We start from the raw sequence: 24768 nt of genomic DNA on the forward strand, positions 1-24768 counted from the left end.
AACAAACTGAAAAATAAAAATCATATGATTATCTCAATAGATGCAGAGAAAGCCTTCGACAAAATTCAACATCCATTTTTGATAAAAACCCTCCAGAAAGTGGGAATTGAAGGGACATACCTCAACATAATAAAAGCTATATATGACAAACCCACAGCAAACATTATCCTCAATGGTGAAAAACTGAAAGCATTTCCCCTAAAGTCAGGAACAAGACAAGGGTGCCCACTCTCACCACTACTATTCAACATAGTTCTGGAAGTTTTGGCCACAGCAATCAGAGCAGAAAAAGACATAAAAGGAATACAAATTGGAAAAGAAGAAGTAAAGCTTTCACTGTTCGCTGATGACATGATCCTCTACACAGAAAACCCTAAAGACTCTACCAGAAAACTACTAGAGCTAATCAATGATTACAGTAAAGTTGCAGGATATAAAATCAACACACAGAAATCCCTTGCATTCCTATACACTAATAATGAGAAAATAGAAAGAGAAATTAAGGAAACTATTCCATTCACTGTTGCAATGAAAACAATTAAATACTTAGGAATATATCTACCTAAGGAAACAAAAGACTTGTACATAGAAAACTATAAAACACTAGTGAAAGTAATCAAAGAGGACACGAATAGATGGAGAAATATACCGTGTTCGTGGATTGGAAGAATAAATATTGTAAAAATGAGTATACTACCCAAAGTAATTTATACATTCAATGCAATCCCTATCAAGCTACCAACAATATTTTTCACAGAACTAGAACAAATAATCTCACAATTTGTATGGAAATACAAAAAACCTCGAATAGCCAAAGCAATCTTGAGGAAGAAGAATGGAACTGGGGGAATTAACCTGCCGGACTTCAGGCTCTATTACAAAGCCACAGTCATCAAGACAGTATGGTACTGGCATAAAGACAGAAATATAGATCAATGGAACAAAATAGAAAGCCCAGAGATAAACCCACGCTCCTATGGACACCTTATCTTCGACAAAGGAGGCAAGAATATAAAATGGAGAAAAGACAGTCTCTTTAACAAGTGGTGCTGGGAAAACTGGTCAGCCACTTGTAAAAGAATGAAACTAGAACACTTCCTAACACCATACACAAAAATAAACTCAAAATGGATTAAAGATCTAAATGTAAGACCAGAAACTATAAAACTCCTAGAGGAGAACGTAGGCAAAACACTCTCCGACATAAATCACAGCAGGATCCTCCAAGACCCACCTCCAAGAATATTGGAAATAAAAGCAAAAATAAACAAATGGGACCTAATTAAAATCAAAAGCTTCTGCACAGCAAAGGAAACTCTAAGCAAGCTGAAAAGACAGCCTTCAGAATGGGAGAAAATAACAGCAAATGAAGCAACTGATAAAGGATTAATCTCCAAATTATACAAGCAGCTCCTGCAGCTTAATTCCAGAAAACTAAGTGACCCAATCAAAAAATGGGCCAAAGAACTAAACAGACATTTCTCCAAAGAAGACATAAAGATGGCTAATAAACACATGAAAAAATGCTCAACATCCCTCATCATCAGAGAAATGCAAATCAAAACCACAATGAGATACCATTTCACACCAGTCAGAATGGCTGCTATCCAAAAGTCTACATGCAATAAATGCTGGAGAGGGTGTGGAGAGAAGGGAACCCTCTTACACTGTTGGTGGGAATGCAAACTAGTACAGCCACTATGGAGAACAGTGTGGAGATTCCTCAGAAAACTGGAAATAGAACTGCCATATGATCCAGCGATCGCACTCCTGGGCATACACACCGAGGAAACCAGAATTGAAAGAGACACATGTACTCCAGTGTTCATTGCAGCACTGTTTATAATAGCCAGGACATGGAAGCAACCTAGATGTCCATCTGCAGACGAATGGATAAGAAAGCTTTGGTACATATACACAATGGAGTATTTCTCAGCCATCAAAAAGAATGCATTTGAATCGGTTTTAATGAGGTGGATGAAATTGGAGCCAATTATACAGAGTGAGGTAAGCCAGAAAGAAGAACATCAATACCGTATATTAACGCATATATATGGAATTTAGAAAAATGGTAACCTGAACCCTGTATAAGAGACTGCAAAGAGACATAGGCATTTAGAACAGTCTTTGGGACTCTGTGGGAGAGGGTGAAGGTGGAATGATTGGGGAGCATGGAATTGTAGCATGTATATTATCATAAGTGACCAGTCCAGGTTCGACGCATACATTTTCCTCTGTTCATTTCTTTGCATTTGTGCTTTTTTAATAAAATTCTTTTTTAGAAATAAAAAAAATAAATAAATAAATAAATAAATAAAAAAAAGGAGAGCCAACGAGTCCATCCTGAAGGAAAGCAGTCCTGAATATCCTTTGGAAGGACGGATGCTGAAGCCGGAACTCCAATCCTTCGGCCATCTGATGCGAAGAGCTGACTCACTGGAAAAGACCCTGATGCTGGGAGGGATTGAAGGCGGGAGGAGAAGGGGACGACAGAAGATGGGACGGCATCACCACTTGACGGACATGAGTTTGAGCGGGGGAGCCTGGCGTGCTGCCGTCCACGGGGTCGCAAAGAGTCAGACTGAACCACAAACCAAGCTGTAGCTCCTTATACACAGAGCGCCCGAAGCTCCCCCGTCACCCCAGGCCCGGCACTGCCTCCCACCCCTCTTCACTCATCACTTCCAGGCCGGATGGAACAGAAGCAAGGCTTCTGCATCTGGACGACAATGATAGATTTCTGCCTTGCAGGGGCACAGAAATAACCACCTTCTCTCACGAGAACTCTTCCATCTTAATATTTTCAGGCAAAGAAAGATCTCGGCTGGGGGCCGTCCCAGACACGGAGAACAGCGCCCGACCAGAGCAGGAGCTACAGACAGACTCCGGTAACAGACGCTGCGCTTTGATGGTCACTGTGAATTTCATCACTGAGAAAGAATTAAAGGCTTGGCCTGCGGCCGTGCGCATGTGCGGCTGTGTGTGCGTGTGAACGAGCCCCGTGTTGTGGGCTCTCTCAGGCCCGCATGGCCCTCGAGACCCTGACTGTGCCCCTGGTCTGCAGCGCCCTGGACATGCCTGGAGGCCCCAGGGGGCCTGGAGCCGGCTTGCACTGAGTGCAGCGCCGTCCGCAGCCCCCTGGGGGAAACCAGGGCCCGACTTTCACGGAGGCAGAGAGGGCGACGTGGCCTGGGACGAGCTCGCGCACAAAGGTATCCCGACCCTGGGGCTTTTCAGCGGAGACTTCCAATCAGCCTGCATTCAGTCCCGGCGTAAAAGAAACTGCGGGCCAGACACTTTTTTTTTCTGCTTACAGAACGGTTTGTCACTTAAAAACAGCCCATGGAGAACGCCTTTCTCTGGTCTCAGGGCAGGAAGCAGAGCGGAGTGCCCAAGGAGGGAGCAGGGAGGGATGAGGCGGACGGGGCCCGGGGTGGGCCGGTACTCACTGTGGTCGTGGGCGAAGACCAGCAGGCCCAGCCCCACCAGCATCTGCGCGAGCTCGTCGTAGCGGCCGCAATGCTCACCGGCTCCGTGGGACATGAACACCAGCGCCCTGTGGGACGAGAGACGGCGGTGAGGGAGGCCTGGAGGGGTCCCAGGCTGCGGGCCGGCACGGCCTCTGAGGGCGCCTCCCGGGTCGGAGGCAAGCGGAGCACTGTGGTCAGGGGACCCCAGCCGAGCCTCCAGACCCAGGGGAGCCGGCCCTAGAGGGCAGGTGACCCCAGAGAGGAGAGCTGCATGGATGGGGGACCCCAGGCCTAAGGCTGCCGTTTGGGCCCTGAAGCCACAGCTCCTGGCCCTGCGCTGGCTGAGTGGTGGGGACACGGGGCGGCCTGTCACTTGCACACAGACACCACCCCCCCAGGTCGCGTGCCTCGGTTCATTCCACACGAGCACGCCCGTCCCCACCCCCACAGCCTCCCTGAGGACACACGCACTCTCTCTCTGCTCCTCTGCGCCTGGCACAGCTCTGAGCTGTGCTGGGCACACTGCGAACGGGGCTCGAATGAAGGAAGCAAGGAGGAAGGTGTGAGGCTCTGAAATAAACGGGCAGCCTGCACCCAAAGCCCAGGCAGAGGAAGCCACGGGACTGGCAGCAGAGCACCCAGCCCGCCCGAAAGCCTGCGACGTGGTGAGCCCATCCGGGGCCACATGGGGCCCCAGAGTCACCCAGTGTGGGGAGGGGGTTACAGGGGGCGCTCAGATGCTGGACTGTGCAACTAGACTCCCCTCCAGGCAAGGCAGGGACTCACAGGAGCCAGCAAGAGAAGGGGGACGGGGAGGGGGACGCTGAGATGAACTGGGAGGGGCAGGGGACGAGGGAAGGGAGCGGGACAGCAGCTGCCGTCCCGCTGAGCACTAAGTGTGGGTCCCTCCCTTAAGCCCACACACAGGATTTCGGATCCTCGTTATCACCCTACACTTGACCTTCTTCACAGCCAAGACAAACCGGGGAAGCCACACGGCAAGCTGGCACAATGCGGATCAGAGTGCCCCCGGCCCGGCTCTCAGGTCTCCAGTGGGCCTCCAGGGGCTGAGAGGACAAGTCACCTGCTCCCACCCCGTCTCTCCAGACCTCCAGCGCCTCCCGGCTCCTAACCCGTCCTCACGCGGGGCTTCCAGGCTCCTCAGCAGCAGCAGCTCATCCCGGCTCAGGGCCTTTGGTCCCCTCTCCCCAGAGCACTGTCTCCTGGATCTCCCCTGGTTGCTCCTCATGCTTGGGCGCACTGCAGACCTCCCTGCGACAGCCTCCCCACCTTGGGCCTTTCTGACCTGCTCTGGGCCCTCACCGACTTCACAGGTTGCACTGAGCCCTCCGGGCTCACCTCAGCTCGCACTGCTTTGCTACTCACTTGTGGGCTTGCTTCCTGTCTCCCTCCTCCCCCCTGAGGTCAGCTCGACAGGCCAGGAGCCTTGCCCATCACGTTGCCAGCAGAACCCCGAGCTGTGCCAGCCTAGCGGCGCTCTGCAGCAGCCAGCGTGTATGTATGTGGCAGGTGACCCGGCTCCTGTGTTCCCTCTGCAGCGCCCATCTGCCAGGATGCGGATGTTCCGCTCTGAGCAGCGCATGAAGCAGCACTGCGGACCTCACCTGACTCTGTCATCTGTCCTCCCCGCCCTTCTCCTAAAATACAGGAGACATCTTCCACCCTCTTTACTGCAGCACACCACATCCAGCACCCTCCGCTTGATCGGACATCGGTCTGGGCCGATTCACCTGCCCCCCAGCCCTCGGGGTCAGCGGACGGGATTGTCTCAGCTCCCCCGGCGTGTGTTGGAGCCGTCACCTCCAGCTGCACCAGGGGCTGCGCTCCCAGAACGAGCAGCTGAAGCACTTTCCAGTCCTTGGGGAGCGTGGCAGCAGCTGAATTAATTCAGCCCGTGGTTAATGCAGGTGGACAAGCCCGGTCACACGACAGCCAGCCTCTCCCTGCGGTCGGGGCCCACGGGGCACACGAGGACCTCAGGGGCTCCGTTCACGTCCCCGGGAGTGGTGCTCCGCACTGCTGCCTGGAACAGCCTGCTAAGACAGCCCACCCCGGAGCCAGCAGTGTGAAAGACACTGCTCTTAGGCCAGAAGGACGTCTCATCCGGCGGCTCTCTCTCTGGGAGTCACCCGGGGAGCTTTCGACCATGCCTGGGCACGTCCCACCCCAGACGCACCTCTGGTTAACGGGTGGATAATGGTCAGGGAGGGCCCAGAGGTCCCACAGGGCGGCCAAGGTGGAGAGGTACCTCCATCGGGAGCAATGCTGCTCAGAAGTCGTGTGGGATTCCAGGGGCGGGAAGGCTGCCCTTTGGGGGTGGAGACTTGCAGCCACTGTGGAGCCACTAGACTCCCAGGGGGATGTGCTGGGGAAACCACAGGCTCCTCTGAACTGACGTGGAAGCTTCTGGGGCGTGCTGTCGCCACCCTTTCGGAAACAAAGCAGACCCACGCGGCCATCCACTGCGGGAAGCTCAGGCTCTGCAGCCCTCTCCCCATAGGTGGACGCACCTGCAGGCTCACCTCCCCCGGCCCAGGTCAGGCTTCTCCATAGACACGTGCTCTGCACTGGCCTTGTCTGGATCTGAGCTGCCGCCGCTGTGTGTGTATGTGTGGGGGGTGTCCTTGGCTCCTGGATCCAGCTCTTACCTGAACCCCAATCCTGATGCATCAGCTCCCCCAAGGGCTCCCACATTTACTGTTCCCTGGACCCAAGCCACAGAGCCCTCTGCTCTTTCCACTGCATCACAACGAAGCTGCTGCTGCCCCATGATCACGTCCTCATCCTTCCCTCCTCAGCCGAGGGTTCCCCTTCTCAGTGCTGAGATATATGGACGGTGGTGTGCTGCTAAGCATTTAATAACCGCACTAGATGGACCTGATTTGTACTGTCTGCCAATTTCCATGGTGTAAATGCTGTCAACACAACAGATTTCAAGTTACTAACATGATACCAGGGGACAGGGCCCAAGGGAGGGGTGCACACAGTCAGCTCCTGAGGGCAGGCCACATGGGCACCCGTTCCTGACCCTGCTTGGCTATGCCCTGGGTCTCAGGCTGCTTCTAACTGCCCCCGGGATAGGGCCTTCAGTGCGCGTTGCCGCCCAAACGGCTCATCCACAGTCAGCCCTGTTCCTCCTCCCTCGACTGGAAGGTCCCTCCAGGGCAGAAGCCTCGTGGGTCTGTGGGTCTCGTCTCCAAGGATGCGCTCAGCTGAGTTAGATGCCGACACATAGCAGGAGCCTGGGAAGGGCAGACTATATGATCCCTCCACCCACCGCAGACCCCAGGCTCAGACCTTCGGCCCAGGGTGGGGCTCCCCTACTCCCACCCGCCCGTTGGGGCACCACCTCCACAGGCAGCCTCTCCCGTCTCCCCACACCTGCTGTGGGTGGAGCCTCTGCTCACCGGTCCATCCGAGGGCCACATCTGAGGCCCAGCCGTCCCCCTGCCCTCCCAGGCCCCCACCCTGTTCACACACACACACACACATCCAGCCGTTCCTGGCCTGAGTGTGTACCCTGTGTCTTCTGGGAAAAGGGCACACCACCCCAGCCCCTGGAACATTCTCCCCGCCTGCTGCCCGCCCGCAGCCCTGTTGGCCTAGGGTTTCACAAGACACCATTTCGGCTCTGGGAACAGCACCCAAGAGGGCCAGTAAGCAAACACCAGCGAAGCTGGGAAGCTGAGGACAGTGAGCAAAGGTGAGGCCGGGCCAACGCGGCAGGAGCCCCGGCATCACCAGGCACGACACCTGGGCAAAGTCCCAGGCACTCTCAGGGTGCGGGGACGGCAGTCCTTCCACTGGGATCATCCAGAAATACCAACGCGAGGAGCGGGAGAGGGACACCCAGCCCCGCCCTGCCCTTGCAGAGCCGACCATCCACGGGGGAGACAGGCCCCGGCAGAGAACACGGCTGTCGGCGCGAGTTACAAGAAGCGCCGGGAACAGAGTGGGGGCCATGGGGCGGGAGTGCAGGGAGCAGACAGGAAGGCAGGCTGAGAACGAGACTCGCACGGGGGCGAGGAGGGCCGTCCTGTGCGGGGCCCTGCCCACCCCTGGCCAGCAAGAAGGGGGGCCAGTCCTGAGCAGTGGGGGGGGGTCCACGCAGAGGAGAGGCAAGCTGGGCAGTGATCTGGTCTGACCTCCTGAAGCCCCAGGGGCTGCTGTAACAGAGCGGGATGCAGGGGACAGGGTCTGCCCAGGAGCCCCAGTGGCCAGACCCTCAGCAGGAGTCCAGGACAGCCATGCACTCCCGCCTCCCCTGGCCCGCACACTCCCAGGAGGAACGGCTGCAGAAACCCAGCAGGCTGTTCACGCAGACAAGGCACAAAGCAGGTTGCAGGAGGGGCTGGCAGGGCTGCTTCCTGCAGCTTCTTCACCGGCTGCAGCCCGCTGGGAGCCGGTCGTTCTGGGACAAGGTGACTATTGGAGGGGAGGCCCGGCTCCAGAGCAGATGGCCGGCCTGGCACGCAGCCCCAGGGAGGTGGGGCTGCTCCCGGGGAAACATATGCCACCCTCGACATGCACACTCAGAGTCACAAGCCGCCTCTGAGCCCAGGTCTGACGGAGCAGGACTCCCCTCCACCCAACAAACCGATTCTCTTCAGTCTTGTTTATCCGTGGGACAGACCTCTCTGGGTCTCAGTGTGCTCACCTGTAAAATGGGGACAGTCCTAAAACCACCGAGCACAGAGGCTTCATGAGGTAAACAGGGAGACAGGTGTGGACGGGGTTCGAGGTCTTCCCTGGCTGTCCCAGGAGAGCCTGCTATTTCGGCGGCACAGGGGGGTCCACGTGCAGCCTCCGCCACCCCCTTAAACAGGTTCCTACAGCTCTGTGGGCCTCAGTTTCTCCACCTGTGAAAAGGACCACTGCGCCCCTCGACAGGGTTTGGGGATGAAAGGAGAGAACTGACACACAATCCGTCGTGGATGGTCTGCGGCTCCCGCCACCTGCTCTACTGACCGTCACGCACTGGATGGTGATCCCCTCCTGGACCCACACTGCCCAGGGACCCCTGGAAGGGTGGGCCACCTGCTTCCGAGACACAGACCAGGGATGGGGGGCACAGCGTTTACCCCCACGTCACTGGCAGGCCTCTGGCCTCGGCTGGGACCCGCTCCCACATCTGTCTGCACACCTGCGGGGGAGGCAAGTGGCTGTCGGGAGACCAAGAGGGCAGACTGAGATACTCGGCGAGGCCCGGCCAGGGGAGACAGCGCCAGTCCCTCCCCGCTCACCCTTTCCTGGCCGCCCCGCCTCATCACAGGAAATCTGAGCACTCGTGTCATCAGAAAAAGTCAGAAAGACCAAGGATGACAAGTCTGGTGGGAGGGATCAGCAGGAGCAGCTCGGGGCAGGGGCTGGGGGGTCCGCTGACCCAGAAGGCAGCAGCCATCGTGGACGCCAGCCCCACCAACCCCTGTAGGGTCCTCCAGTGAGGCAGGGGATGGGGTTCGCCTGCCTCCTGGGGAGCTGCGCTTGCTTATTTCCAAGGCCTCCCCCTCAGGAAACCAGCTGGTTACAGCATCGTCCGCATCCACCCTGCTCCTAACTTGCGGAATTGCGTGACTTGAAAAAAATCCATGCCCCGCCTCCCTGGCGCATCTGCCATCAGACCCGAAAGTGGGACTGTGAGGGTGGCTGGGGCCCCCTCCGGTAAGCGGAGCGCGCCAGGCCCGGCAGGACACAAACCCAGTGCCTGGCCACCTCCCAGAGCCGAGGACCGGCGCATCCCTCCCTGGCGGGGCTCCCAAGGCACCAACAGCGTGCAACGGGGATGAGAATAGAACAGAGCTGGTGAGGGGTCTAAAAATCTCAGAGGGAGCTCGAAATAGACCTCTCATTTGTAAAACAGACAGATAACTGCCCATCTCCTGGGCCTCGTGAGGCCTGATTGAGAGAATTTATGGAAAATAACCCAGAGGGACGCTGGGGGCAGTGAGCCGTTACATAACAACCAGGACTGGCAGCTGGTACTTGTTGCGGCCCAGATTCCGGCCCAAGCGTGCTGGGCACCAGCTTGCCAGGCACTCACAGTGGCCTGGAGGTGGGCATGGCCAGTGTGGGCCCAGAGGGAGCCAACCCGCGTTCCTGGGGGTCGCCCGGCTGGAGGTCGTGAACTCTGGGCCACGTGGGGCCACGTGGTAAGGGGGAGACATCCTGCATGGCCATGCCCCGGGGAGCGGTCAGGCGGCGTCCCAGAAGCCCTCACCCCAGGAAGCAGCTGGAGCCTGAGGTCCTCCACAGAGGTCGGCTCTGAGTCCATGACCTGAAATCTCTGCCCGAGCACCTCCACCCTGCAGTGGTCACTGGGCTCTCCAATGCAAACTCGGCCGGGGGGCAGGGGCGGTCCCATGAACGACCCGGGTGCTGCTCCACGTCCCTCCTGGGGAGGCCCACTCCCAGGGGACGCCTGGCTGCCTCCTCCCGCACCAGGTCCCACGGCCCACCTGCCCCGGGGCCCCCGTGGGGATGAGGACATGGCCTCCTGCTCTGCTGGGACCCAGCCAGGCAAGGCCCTGGTCCTCGTGGCTGCCCACTCTTCCCTGCATGGCGGCACAGCGTGGCCGGCGCCCCCAGACTGCCTGCTGAGGGCGTGGCTGCCAGGCCCCCGGAGGCCCTCTCCCGCCTCCTCTCAGCGAGGGGCACGTCTCCCACCCAAAGTCGAGAGGCACCCCAAAACAGAGGACAGCTGAGCAGAGAGACCACTGGGCTCCCCCACTCCCCATGTTCCGCGCTGCAGCCCTCGTCAGGAGCCTGCTCCTGCGGCGTCTGCAAGGGCAGATCCATTCCAAGTTCATCCCCACACAGCTGCCCAGCCCACCCGCCTGGTTCACACCTTGCAGCCCCCACGGCAGCCACATCCACGCCGATCACCCCACACAGTGGCAGGCGGCCACAACCATGTTCACGTCCCCGAGCTGCCCTGGCCGGTGGACGTGGACAGATTCCGATCTGCTGAGCGAGGGTGCCTCATCCCGCTCAATAAGCTACTTGGCCACTGCCCCCCCAAGACACCCTGGGGCCACTCATCCCACCTGTGAACTCCGAGGCCAGGACCGTCCACCTCCCTTGCACGGAAATTCTGCAAGCGGCTCCCGTCACTGATGCTTTGTCCCCGTGGGAGGGAGAGTCAGGATCCCCGACCTTTCTCAGGCATTGTGCCCAGGGCCACGCGTGGGTCCAAGCCCACGCCTCTCTCTCCACGGAGACCGACAACCGTGGATCTGGCTTTAAGGCACTTGAATGAGATCAACGCATTCATTCACCTTGACAACATGCGATGGCCCACAAACATCTTAAGACTTGATGGGAAGAGGCACAGAAAAAAACTTAAGAGTTGCCAAAAAGGGGCATGCTTTAAAAATCGGTTCTCCCCGGATTGAGACCCCACTTCTGGCATCTGAGGAAGTCACTCCCGGACTCAGGTAGGCAGGTGTAAAAGAGGAAGACCCATCTGGCCTCACGGGGGCATCGTGAGGAGTAAGCGACCGTGTTCTCCAAGTGCCCGGCCCACGGCATGTGGCTTCCTGGCCCCGGGAAGCCTGCGTCAGGACTGGGTAGATCAACTCAGCTGAGAACACGCGTGCGTGTGCGGGGAAGGACTGCTGCACTCAGCCAAATGGTTACGAGCCCAGGCACCACCTCGCCTTCGGGTCTTTGTATCTGGGTTTTTACACACGCAAGCAGGCCCCCTGTACCAGAAACAGACTTTCACTCAGGAGCACTGCAGCTGGCCAGCAGCCTGCCCAAGTCCGCAGGAATTCCCTGCGTGTCCCCTGGCTCCACAGGCTGACCACAACGGCTCCCACCGCAGAAGTAAGGGAGTCGGAGCGGAAGCAGGTACTGAGCAGGACGATGGCCACCCTGCACCTCAGCTGGGGTCTGCCCCGGCCCCTCTGAGTCTCTGCTGCAACCTGTGTGTCCACCGGAAGGAGAAGGCCTGGCCTGGCAGGCTTGCACAACCTGGACGGTTTCAAAACCCCACTAAGCTAACTCTTCACAAGCCAACGGCACTGAGATATCAGAAAAACCAGGGCTGTGTGTGCAGGTTATGACACAAACGCAAAGTGAGTGAAGTGAAGTCGCTCAGTCCCGTCCGACTCTCTGCCACCCCGTGGACAGTAGCCCTCCAGGCTCCTCTGTCCGTGGGATTCTCCAGGCAAGAACACTGGAGTGGGTTGCCGTGCCCTCCTCCAGGGGATCTTCCCAACACAGGGATAGAACCCAGGTCTCCTGCATTGCAAGTGGATTCTTTACCCTCTGAGCCACCAGGGAAGCCAAACACAAATGTAATTCTATCTAAAAAATTCTGAGATTGGCATGCTTTGAGAGCCTGTGTGCTGGGCTCTGCACTGTGTCCCCTAGGCTGGAAAAGCTCTGGATCTCAGGGACTCTTTTCAGATGTCAATTTGCTCCTTCTTCGTAAGGGCCTGTTCTTTATAGAACATTCTATAGATAAGTCTTCTCAAACCCTATTGAAGTTATTGGAAAGTTCCCAAAGTTCTTGTAGCAAAGCTATCTCCTAATGAGATGTTTTCTTGAGTCCTCAGAACTATGTCCTCTGGTGGGGCTGCTAAAACTCTTTTGAAATTCTGGTGATTTTCATCTTCCGCTCATCTTTTTTGGAAGTCAAGATGTGTCTAGTTTGAGGGACTTAGAGGTGACTGAGGGTCTGCCCAGATCCCACAGTCCTGATGCAGCAGAAGGCACGGGATGGCCCCCAGGACGTCACCAGGACTCCTGGGGCAACAGTGATTAAGGCTCCTGGTGAACTTAGGAAGTGACAAAGCAGGTCACCGAACCTCCACAGGTACGACACGAAAACGCTCAGGCCCACACCTCACTCATGAAAGTCTGAAGAAGGAATACGGCTCCTTCTGGAAAAGGGAAAAACGCAGACAGGCATCAAGAAAAACTAAAACCTGCATGTAAGCGCCCCACCCAGGGCCGCTGCCGGGGCCGCGGGGTTTCCTTCCAAATGCACTAAATTCAGTTTGTTACGACTTACACTTTAATTATGAACTTATAACCACAGCTTACAACTGTAACCACACCTAATGCTTCATCTGAGGTCCTTCTTTGGATTCACTGACCTCTTTCCAGGAAGAGTTTCCCACTGGAGGAGCAGGCCAGCACCGCCTGCTTCAGAGCTGTGGTGGGTGAGCGGACGGAACGCCCGAGCAGAGCCCCTGCACCAGGAGGCGCCCCAGAAATGGTGCGGGGGACACACACGCCTGCTGCACACAGAGCAGACGTCACCAGCCCAGGAGGCCTGACCCTTCCCAGCCCCACACTCTGGATTCACACTGCATTCACGCTGGGCGGCAGGTTAGAAAAGGCTGGTGCTGATCCGCTTCCATCCCCAGCTCCACACCTCAGGACAAGGTCACTTGCACGTGGAGTATCGAGGCTCGGGCACTCAGGGGACCACAGCTGACCCTTCACCAGTGAGCACCGAGGAGCCACCGTGCGTGGCCTCACGCCCTCTGGGAAACCAGCAGGTGAGGGACATGGATGTGGCAGGGATAGGGCAGCTCCAGTCTGAGCCCAGGCCTCCTTGACTCCTGGGCCATCAAAGGGAAGCTGTCACACAGCCCTCAAGACACACAGAGGCCCATGGGGCCCCAGTGGGGAGGTGTCACAGGACGCCTGGTCTACCAGCCCTGAGCCGCATGCAGCACAGCCTCCCTGTGCAGGGATGATGCAAGCCGTCCACCAGGAAACCACAGGCCACAGCGAAGGTGTGTTTCTATACAAACACGCAAAAGCAGTTCAGCAGCAACCAGCTGCAAGCAGAGGGGGCTGGACCGGCCGGTGCACCGCACTCCTGGGTCTCTGCCAGCTTCTCTGGCTCGCCCCCCACCACCCCCCACCCCACGTGGCCATCCCCAGGAAGACTGGGCCCACAGCAAGGCCGAGGCTCTTCCCCAGCCCACAGCCATGGCGTCTGCAGGCAAAGAAAAGCGTCCTCAGTGCACGGGGCTGTCTCGGCCCACAGAGGGACTGCCCCCCGGCCTGCCAAGCCTTGATCTGGTCTGGCTCAGTATACGGCCATTCTCTGAGCCGGAAGCCCTCTGGAGCAGAACTGGGGCAGAAAGAACGAGCCCCGCACCGCCCTTTCCACCGTGACTGTCTTCACTCCCTGCTCAGACGCCTCAGACTGCGTGTATTCTGAACACCACTGATTTCCTAAGATATGCCGGCTTGGAAAACAAAGTAGAACTGACAACAATACAAACTGAAGCTCCTCATGCACTGCTTGCAAATAGAGGGAAACAGTGGAAACAGGGACAGGCGCTATTTCCCTGGGCTCCAAAATCCCTGCAGATGGTGACTGCAGCCAGGAAACTAAAAGACGCTTGCTCCTTGGAAGAACAGCGATGACCAACCTAGACAGCAGATTAAAAAGCAGAGACGTTAGTTTGCCAACAAAAATCCGTCTAGTCAAAGCTATGGTTTTTCCAGTGGTCATGTATGGATATGAGAGTCGGGACCATAAAGAAGGCTGAGCACCTACAAATTGATGCTTTTGAACTGTGGTGCTGGAGAAGACTCTTGAGAGTCCCGTGGACTGCAGGGAGATCCAACCAGTCAATACAAAGGAAATCAGTCCTGAATATTCATTGGAAGGACTGATGCTGAAGTCGAAGCTCCAACACTGTGGCCACCTGATGGGAAAAACTGACTCACTGGAAGAGACCCTGATGCTGGGAAAGATTGAAGACAGGAGAAGAAGGGGATGACAGAGGATGAGATGGCTGGATGGCAACACTGACTCAACAGACTTGAGTCTGAGTAAACTCCGGGAGACAGGAAAGGACAGGGAGGCCTGGCGTGCCCAGCCCATGGGGTCGCAAAGAGTCAGACCCAACTGAGCAAGAACAGCAACACGCGCCCAGGAGAGCCTCCCGAGAGCACCCAGCCTCGTCCTCGGCTGACCCCAGCCTCAGCGTGGGCCGTGCCAAGGTCAGCGAGGCCCTGTGGCCCCTCGCTGTGAGCTGCCCTGGGCGGGTAAGCACACACGGTGCAGCGGGCACACGACGGAAAGCCGAAGGCCAGAGCGTGTGTCTCTGACCCCGGGGGCACCGCTTGCCCTCACTCCTGCGGCCCCCACGGCTCCTCCTCTTCGTCACGTAACCACGTGCGTGCTGCGTAAACACCAGTCTGTTCCAAGTATGTCCCAACTCATACTGAACAGACCCATCCTCACGGTTTTTCTGGTCTTGTTTCTTTGGCTTTGGAGCTGTGGGGCTTCAGCCACGGGGACGTGGCAGAGACACAGCAGAGTCCCCTGCGGACAGGCGTCTGGACTGGCTCCACCGGCGGATGCGGCGAGTCCTGCCCTGGCCGTTGTTGTGTGAGGCCCCTGGCACTCATGGGCCAGGGTGTCCCTGTCTGGTGGCAGAGTCACGGCCCGGCGGGTGAGGACCGTCAGCTCCACCAGGCAGGCCCGGCTCACCTTCTCACCGACAGCGCTCAGCCCTCCTCTGCACACATAGCAACATCAGCATTCAGATCCGCCAGCTGAACGGCTGGGAGAAAGAACCTCACTGTGGCTTTTATTCCCATTGCCCTGATCATCGGTAGGGCGGTGGCTTCATCCACCGTGAGCCTTCCGGGCCATGTTTGTGTGCCACGACCCGCGCCCACCTCCCACCTGTCCGGGGGGCTCCTGCCCCTCTGGTGGCGCCCGAGCCACACCGAACCCCAGCCAGCATCAGTCACACTTCCTCCTGGGTTCCCAGTCTCCGGGCGTGGTTGTGTGACAGGCCCTGGTCACCCTGGGCTAGAAAAACCTGCTTCTTTGCTTTTCAGGCAGTTAAGTGACACCTTGCAGTCTCTATCGCCCGGAACCTCGCCCAGCAGACACCAGGCTGCTCAGTGGGTTGATGGGTTCGTGGGGTTTGCAGGAAAACTTTTCCTCCCAGCAGAGAGCACTCTGGTCTTGGGCGGGACGTGAGGATGTGCGTGATAGGACAGGCAGGGCTCCTCACCAGCTCGGAGCCTCCAGCTGCGTTGCAGGCAGCCCCAGGTCCACCACTGCGGCCCAGCCTGCAGCTTCTGGACACGGAGCCCGGGGCCCGCTCCCCAGAAGGCCGCGCCACTCACGTGCGTCCCCTGCACCCGTCTGCTGCCGCCCCCAGCCCCCGCTACCCGGGACCTGAGGATCGCAACAGCCTCCCGGCTCCACACCCCGCCCCCAGCCCCTCCCACTCCAATCTGTGCAGCTTCCCATCCTGCTGACGCCAAGAGTCGTCCCCGCGATGCTCCGGCAGCTGACTTGCTCTCAGCCCCACACCTCCCGGGCCCCCCCTCCCTCCCTGCCAGGCCGTCCGGCACATGCTCCACACCCCTGCCTGTCCTGAGGCTCTGCGCTCAGGCTCCCCCAGAGCCGTCAGGCCACGAAGGTCTCTGGAGGGTGCGGGTGGTCAGGGCGGCAGAGACCACAGATGACCCAGCTGAGCCGGGAAGCAGGGAAGCAGCTTGGGGTCACAGGTAACAAGGCTCAGGATGAGGGGCGGCAGAGTTCCCACGAGGGTGGGGGGCAGGCAGGGCCAGGTCGGACACCATCCAACACCCAGGACTAATTATCAGGGAGCAGGGGCCCAAGGGAAGCGGCCGGAGGGATGGGAGACACAGCTGGGAGCATCCATCACCCCAAACCGGACCTGTTACCCCAGCGGGCCCTGCCCAGGAGCCCTGTAACATAAAGATGACTAAACCGAGCCTGACAGGGCTGAGGTCACACACACGCCATCAGAAGAGGTGCAAGTAGAACTGGTACCCAGCGACCGCCCCTCCCACCAGGACCCGGGGGCCCAGCTTCCGCTCCTGGCTCCAGCCTCACCCACGGTGAACCCACCCACCCTCTCTGCAGTTCCCCGCCTCACGCCCTGTCTTGGGGGCCATGGGGCAAACGGACGGGAGCGGCAGTCACGAGAAACTGTGGCCCAGCCCCAGGCTCGTCCCCGTTCCACAGCCAACGGCTCCTCTCCCAGCCACGTCACCGGGCTTCTTGGCAGCCCCCAGACAGGTTAACAGTTGCTGTGAAATGAACAAGCGATCACAGCATAGTGACGGGCAGACAGCGCGTCCCCTGCTTGGCCCCAGGCTCCACCCCCGCTCCCGGGAGCTTCACCCGCACACACGGCGCCAGGCGGAGGCCACAGAGCCCGCGTCCCACAGCGAGGCGTGGCCACGTGACCATGGGCATGGACACAACTGCCGTGTACGGTCTCCACGACACCCGCATCGCACTGGCTCTTTCTTCCTCCTCCCCACGCCCTGCAGCCCGGACACCAAGGACCTGGCTGTGGTCACTAGCCCAACCCTCGGGGTGGGGGGCAACAAGGTGGAAGGGGCTGGGCACCCGCCTGACCACATGGCCCCCTGGACTGGTGCAGGAGACAGACCCAGACATAGGTCTCACATGAGCATCACGCTGTGGGGTTTCTTGTTCACAAAGCTCAGGCTGAACCGTAACGACCATGGACCCTCATGGACAAGCCCGTCACGCAGGCAGAGGCCAGAGGGTGTGGGTGCAGACCCACCTCTGTGGTTCCTTAACCGTGCCCGTGGCCCATTGCTGAATCCCGTTTCCTTTCCTGGGAAGCGGGAACCACACAGGGCCAGCCGTGAGGCCGACACGGAGCGTGCTACACAACGCCTCTTGCCGCACGGCCCCGTCGGTCATTCTTGGCAGCAGGAAGCAGGTGCTATGTGAGGCCCGTGTGGTTTGCCACTATCTTTCTGCCACAACTGATGCTTCTGCCCTCACGTCCACGCTAAGGCAAGCTCCTAACAAGCAGGGCGGCGAGACCTGCGGCGCTTAGTTCCGATGCTGCAAGGCTCCGGCGAGTTTCTAAGAACACCTGCTTTATTAAGAAAGAAAAACACTGCTTATCCAATCCTATGTATTCATCTGGCCTTCCCAGTGGCTCAGTGGTAAAGAATCCTCCTGCTGAAGGCTCAGGTTCCCTCTCGGGGTTGGGAAGATCCCCTGGAGGAGGGCATGGCAACCCACTCCAGTATTCTTGCCTGTAGAATCCCATGGGCAGAGCAGCCTGTGGGCTACAGTCCATGGGGTTGCAAAGAGCCGGACAGGACTGAGCATGCATGCACGCATCTATCTATCCACCCATCCGTCGTCCGCCTACACGCAGACAGATACAGACATAGACACAGACCTGTTTCTCCCGGGAGGCTGCTCAGACCCCACGGTCACACGACGGGACACACACCTGTGGCGGGACCGCCTGCCACGGCCCACTAGTTCCTTCAGTGACAGAGGCTGACTGAGTTCGGGGTCTGGCTTAGGCTCTGAGGACACACCTGAATTAGACAGAGTCCCTACCCTGATGGAGCTTCACGTCCCTGGCCGGAGCCAGAATAATCAGTAAGTGAATACATGTCAGGCCCCGTGAAGCGCCGTGGAGAGAACGGTCAGGACTAGGGGGCCAAGGGATGCCGCGCCCCCCTCCCCCAGCGTGGAGTTGCTTCCTGCAGCCCCAGGCCCTCTAGACCCAGGTTGAGGTCGGGGTCAGGATTCTCCAAAGAAGACGCACGAATGGGCAACAGGCACGTGAAAAGATGGTCCACGCCACTAGCCACCAGGGAAGCGCAAATCGAAACTACCATGGGGTGCCACCTCGTGCAGAGTGACCATCGCCAGAGTCCACAAACAACAAGCGCTGGAGAGGGTGTGGACAGAGGGGGCCTTTCTGCACTGCTGCCAGCAGCGCTCGTGCTCAAAATGCGATGAGCAAGCGGGTCTGGAGGCCCGGGCCACGCTCGACCAGGCCCCCAGGATCAGCTGGGCGTGAAGAACACACGAGAACTCCAGGGATGAGAGGCACATACCTGCCTCCCGTAAACCAAGCAGGAAATGCACACGGAAACGCACTCCTCCATCAAGACAGCTCCTTCCCGAAAAGGATTTCCTGTGCTTTTGGGGTGTGGCCTCGGGGAGTGGTTTATGTTCCATGGCAAAGCAGTCTGTGTGTAAGCGGCCAGGAAAACACGGCCCTTCGTTGACACCAAGAGTGTGATGTCTTCAGAGGTGTCTCCTTGCAGCCACCGCCCGCCTGCCGCCCTGAAAAGGTCCTCACACCAAAGGGGCTGGAGTCCAATCAATATTTGGAACCGGCCCTCAGGGAAATCACTAACGGCCTGCCCACAGAAGCACACAGCCTGATGTTCAGGATGGTCCGTTAATGGCGAGCATTATAGCTGCACCAGCGTCTGTGATGAGGAAAACCGAGGCCAGGGGTTGGGCTGACGGACCGGCTTCTCTCAGGAGAGCTCTGGGCTCCGTCCCAAGCCCAGGTACCCTCCTCTCTGCACAGAGAAGGACCTGCGTGGGCTCTGGTTCCCAGCCATGGGCCGCCTGCCCGTCAGAGGCCCCAGGGAGTGCTCCGGCCTCCGCCACTTCCCAGGGTCTCAGCTGGACACACAGCAGCAGGGACGCTGCGGGTCCGCGTCGTCGGGGTGCTGGGACGTGGTGTCCCGTCCCACAAAGAACAGAGCGGCAGGCTCTCGGCAGGGGACAGGCAGCGGGGAGGATTTGTGATTGCAGGCGTGTGCACATTGCAGAAGCCAGACCATTGGTCTCTGGAAGGGACAGGAGAAACCTCAGCGCTCCCCGGGCAGTGCGACATGTCACAGGGCGGGCACTCCTGTCTCACGGGCTCCCACGCAGACGGGCGCCCGGGCCCAATGCTGGAGGCCCGGCGTTAAGTGATGGACACTGGGTCATTAGGATCACCTAATCCCCCCATCACGTCCTCTGGGTGGGTAGGGAGGCCTCAGCGAGGTGCTGGTCTGTCTGAAACAGCTCCCCAGCACAAGCCAGCTCCAGTTTCTGGGCCGAGAGAAGCCGGAGCTGACACACAGCCTGGGGGTGTTCCTGTGCCCCGTGCTCCCCTTCTGCTGAGGGCATCTCAGACTGGCTCTCCAGCCCCCAAGTTAGAAGAAACTTTCCGCTCAAAATGGACATGCAATGAAAAAGAAGGTCCAGTCCAAGAGAACAGCGAAGACAGGACTCTCAAGTTGGACGCTGCGGCCAACACCACACACGTGGCCTGCACAGAACTGGAATGCAGTTCCCCGGGGTCCTTCCCCCGATGGGCGGGGGTCACCAGGCCCCGCTCACCACTGGACGTCTGAAGACTCACCCAGAGGAGCGAGGCCGCAGACAGAGGAGACCCCTGTAAGAGGTGGTCAGTTAGGAGGCCAACCTCCAAGTGGACCTGGGGGGTAAGGAAAGCCCCAGCGTGGGCCTCCCTGGCGGCTCAGCAGTGAAGAACCCGCCTGCCAGTGTGGAGACGCGGGTCTGATCCCCGAGCCAGGAAGATGCCACACGCAACGGAGCAACTAAGCCCGTGCACCCAACTGCTACGGGCCCACATGCTCTGGAGCCGGTGGTCGGCAACAAGAGAAGGCTCTCCACGGAGGAGCCTGTGCACCACAGCCGCGGAACCGCCTCTGCGACTAGAGAAAAGCCCGCGCAGCCAAAAGTGAACAAGATTTTTTTATAAAAGAAAGCCCCATTTCCAGGGAGGCCAGCAAGAGAGTGGCTGAGAGCAGGAGGGTGTGGATGGCAGGCGGGTGCATGCTGCCTCCTCCCCGGACAGCAGGCTTCCGTCCAGACCAGGCCAAGGTCACCTCGGCTCAGAGCCGGTCCGGCAGGGTGAGCTAACACCCTGTGCCACCGGTCACCCGTCCCTCACTGCCTCGGCCACCTGGCTCCTTGCAGGTGGGCCTTCGCCTCTCACTAGGCTCAGATCTCCGGGTCCTGCCCCAGCCATCCCATCCCTGCGAGGGAGCGAACAGTCCCAGCTCCTCTGTGCCCCCCATCTGCAGAGCCAGGAGACTGACCATCTATCTGCACAGCGGTTTCCAATTCCTCAGAGTCCGAGAGTGTCGCCAAGGCCCGTCCTGGGGGTGGGGTCAGTCGTCCAAGCTCCCTGCTTTCCCTTCATTTCTCAGTGTCTTGCCATGAACATGCTCACGCAAAAACAGCAAATTTCATTTACGACAACAAAATTCAAAGACCCAAGGTGAGCGAGCAGGGGAGAGCCTGGAGGCTGAAGCAGAGATGGCTGCAGCTGGAAAGATGCTGGGGGGAGGTGGGGCGGGTCCACGGGGACCCCTGCCCCGGAGATGACCCCCCTCCCTGCTGGAAGGGCACAGAACAGGGTGACTGACACACACCCCAAGAGGAAGGCCTGCATGTTCCCAGGAGGAACCTCTCCTCAGACCCGAAGGGGCACCTGAAGTTGTTCGTGGACGTCGGGCGACACTTGGATCCTGCTTGACGGCCCTGCGAGGGGTTCTGACAGCGGCGTGTGACTTTGCACCTCGATGAGGCAGCACGGTGGAGAGAGTGGGGGCCTGCGGTCTGACAAGCAGCTCCCAACCTTCTGCAAGAATGTGCTCGGCCCCATCTTATGTAACAGTCTTTTTTTTTTTTTTTTCCTGGAAGGAGAACAGCATGAACTTTCCAAATCTGCAGATGGCTCCAAGTCCTTCTGGGTGGTGAAATGCCAAGCGGATGGCAATAAACAATCGGGAATTTATTGAGAATGCAGGAGAGGGAAGAGGAGCAGAGAGATGAGCTTAGGGGCAGGCTCGCCACTCTGTGGGGACAGAGCTCAGGCCTCGGAGCTCTGCTGAGACCTTGCTGGGCAGCGCCAGCCAGGCGAGTGTCCTCAGAGCTGCTGGAGCTGGACGTGGGTTGGAGGGGAGGGACCTGGCACCATGGGCTCTCTCCACTCCTTGTTGCTCCACCCAGGCCCCTGGTCGGAGCCCCTGGCCGAGCCTCAGTCTTCCCATCCGTCGGGGGGATTTACAGGGCCCCTGTACACACATCCGGGCACTACGGACAGCTCTGTACGTGTTTACAAGGCAGAGGTGGGTGCTGGAGAGAGCAGTGCCTTTAGAGCAGAGACGCGAGTTCAGATCCCGGCTCCGCGTTCATTAGCACGTGATTCTCTGGGGCCAGTTTCCACGTCAGTGAAACAGCAAGCATGACGTCAGCCTCATGTGATGGTGTGAGATTCATGGAGGTGAAGCCCAGGAGGGATCCAGCGAGGTGTCAGACTTGAGCGTGGGCCTTTCCGAAGATGGTGCAAGGCTTGAGGATATGCATTCCATTTTTATAGTCATATTTCTAATCTCTTTTCCATGACTGTACCTTTAATACGACTGAGATCACCGCCTTACACCCTGTTTTTCCCTTGCAGCATCATATCCTAAGTAACTCTGTGTCACTAGGTTTCTTTGGTAAACATCATTAAAAACGTTTGCCTGATGCCTCTTAACTCATTTGCTTACGTATCTGTGGGTTTTTTTCGTAAGAGCTTTCATGGGATATAATTCATAGATTATATAATCTGCTCTGTTAAACTACACAATTCAGTGGTTTTTCACGTATTTACAGAGTAGTATAACCAACCCCGTAATCAATGTGGAGCATTTCCATCACCCTGAAAAGAAACCCCTACTGTTAGCTGTCACCCTCAACTGTCTCAACCTCCACCCCAGCTCACGAAAACCATGAATACGCCTTCCTTCTCCAAAGACTGGCCTAGGCTGGACACACCACGAAAAGGGGGTCACATTAACAGGCCGTCTTTCGTGACTCGCTTCGCTCAGCATAGCTGTTTCGGGTCCATCAATGTACGAGTATTTCCGTCGTTTTTATGGCCAAATATCCCTCTGTATGGACATGCCACATTCATCCATTCACCGGTTATGGGCATCTGGCTTGCTCCCACACTTTGACTATTAGGAATAACACTGTCACGAACATTTGTGTACAAGTGTGTGGACATGTGTTCAGTGTTTAAAAAATTGAAGCATAAACCATTCAGTGTTTCAGGTGTAGAGCAAAGCGATTCAGTGACACGTATCCTTTCCAGGTTCTTTTCCATGATGGGTGATTAAAACACGTTGACTAAGGTTCCCCAGCAAACAACACAGGCCCCTGTTTACCTGTTTTAAATGTACTAGTATGATCTGTTAGTCCCCAGTTGCTTTCAATACATACAGGGATGGAACCGAAGGGTCGTGGGGTAACAGTGTTTAACCTCTGAGTAACTGTCAGCCTGCTTTCCCAGGCGGCTCCGCCACTTTAAATCCCCTCAGCAGGCCACGAGGGCCCAGACGTCTCCACATCCCACCGTCTCGTCACCTGTCCTTATCACAGCCATCCGCGTGGCTGGGAATTGGAACCTCATCGTGGCTCTGGTAGGTCATCATCTCCCGATGACAGCTAATGCTGAGCATCTTTTCATATGCTCGTCAGCCATCAGTATGTCTCGTCTGGGGAAATGTTACTCGAGTCTCTTGCCCATTTTTCCAGGGATGCTATCTTTCTATCACTGAATTACGAGCATTCCCTTCACATCCCAGATACGACTCCCTTATCACACGGATGTTCTGCAAGCGTTCGCTCCCATTCTGTGAACCATCGTCTCGTTTTCTTCAAAGTGTCCTTTAAAGCACAAACATTTTTCATTCTGATGAAGCCCACGATGTCATTTTTGTTTTCTTTCGTTGCTTGTCCTTGGGGTCATATCTAAGAAACCACGGTCAGATCCAAGGTTGTGCACGTTCACTCCTGTTTTCTTCTGAGAGTCTTACAGTCCTAGCCTTTGCATTTAGGCCCTTTGTTACTGACGTGCCTGCTGTGCGGAAGCGGTCCACCTTCATCCTTTTGTATGTAGATATGCAACTGTTCCAGGGCCTCCCAGGTGGCGCCAGTGGTAAAGAACCCACCTGCCAATGCAGGAGGCATAAGAGACACGGGTTCAGTCTCTGGGTTGGGAAGACTGGAGGAGGAAATGGCAACCCACCCCAGTATTCTTGCCTGGAGAAGCCGATGGACAGAGGAGCCTGGTGGGTTACAGTCCACGGTGTTGCAAAGAGTCAGACATGACTGAGCAACACACACACGCATCCAACTGTTCCAGCACCATTTGTTGAAGACTCTTATTTTAACAGTCTTTTCATAATAGACTATTATTTGCAGCTCCTGGGAAAAGGGAATATTCACACCTGGTTAAAAACAACCATGAGTGGTACCCCGAGGGACAAAAGTTAGTAAGGAAGGCGGAGGAATGGCTACAGAGCAGGCGGCTGCTGGGTCTACAGGGCGCGGACAGAGCTGACCCTTGGCATCGCCCACTCTCATGGCTGAGCCTGCCTCAGGCCAGCAGCCAGTGCGGCTTGCTGACAGCAGGTGGTCTTAAGACACAAGACACCAAGGCAAGGGCTAAACCCACAGCAACTTCAGACGGGCTGGGGCGTCTGCCATGAAACCACAGAGAAGCAGAAGCGTGAAAAGTCAGGGGGCTCGTCCAGCCACGGAGCATTTACCCCGTCGGAGGAAAGACGGCAGACAGGTCACACGGACACGCAGTGAGGACTGGACACAGCTCTCACTGGACGCCAACCCGCCGGCTCCCGGACCCGGGCCTCAGCCCTCAGCACCAGGAGAAAGGTTTCTGTTGTTAAGCCAGCAGGTCTGTGGCACTTTGCAGCAGGCTAACACGATGGCCGTCTGAATCCCAGCTCCAGGACCAGCCGTTCCGAACGCATCTCCCGCCATGCACCGCAGCCGTCAGACCGAAGACTTCCTGTTGTTTCAGAACACGCCTCCCTGCGCATGCGAAAGTGGTTCTGCCAGTCACCTTCAACACCTTCAAGGGTCGGTTTAAAGTCACCGAAACTCTTCCCTGAACGCCCGCCCCCACCTCCTCAGCATGCATGGCCCTCACAAGCAAACTGCTACGGTGCTTGGCGCGGACTCCCTGACCCGAGGGGAGCGGCCTTGCAAGGCAGAGGGGGTGCTGAACCACCTCGGGGTCTCCACACCGGAATGAGGCCCGGCACGCACCAGACGCTCACAAAGAGCTCACGCGAGCGGGGTCTGCGGTCAAGCCGACCCCGAGTCTTCAGGCCGCGCGGAGGACCCCACCGCTTTCCACCCTGGTGCTGAGTTACACCTGCAGCTCAGTTAGCACCTGCTGAACCGGCCGCACTTAAGAGGAAGCTGACCCCACCACAGATTCTGGCGCCCGTGCTGACCTCTGCACTAACAGAAAACACCCTCTGCCGTCCTGCAGTTCCCACTCGCGGGCGTTTTCAAATGTTACTTCAAAGTTAAAGTGGTTAAGCCCAGCCACCCAGTAGTCAGGGGGCTCCCTGCCGGCAGGGAGTGTTCTCTTCTCAGCTGTTGCTAACTCCCTTCACGGCTGCTTCTGAA

At 57.7% G+C, this 24768-nt stretch overlaps 1 protein-coding gene across 7 annotated transcripts in view; it reads right to left on the reverse strand.

Moving 5' to 3' along the window:
* Window positions 1-24768, reverse strand: part of MGLL (monoglyceride lipase) — an 89801-nt gene that overhangs the window by 53892 nt on the left and 11141 nt on the right. For 5 of the 7 annotated variants that reach the window (XM_055413429.2, XM_055413427.2, XM_055413428.2 and 2 more), the window contains exon 3: window positions 3450-3556. In XM_055413429.2, the coding sequence (XP_055269404.1) occupies window positions 3450-3556 (107 nt within the window). Of the gene's footprint in view, window positions 1-3449; window positions 3557-20711; window positions 20747-20770; window positions 23345-24768 lie in introns of those variants that run through there. The other 2 variants (XM_088831736.1, XM_055413426.2) reach the window with 2 other exon arrangements.

The sequence above is a fragment of the Moschus berezovskii genome, chromosome 24, assembly GCF_049115385.1.
Source record: "Moschus berezovskii isolate FMDL1 chromosome 24, NW_MosBer_1.0, whole genome shotgun sequence".
Classification (NCBI taxonomy): Eukaryota; Metazoa; Chordata; class Mammalia; order Artiodactyla; family Moschidae; genus Moschus; species Moschus berezovskii.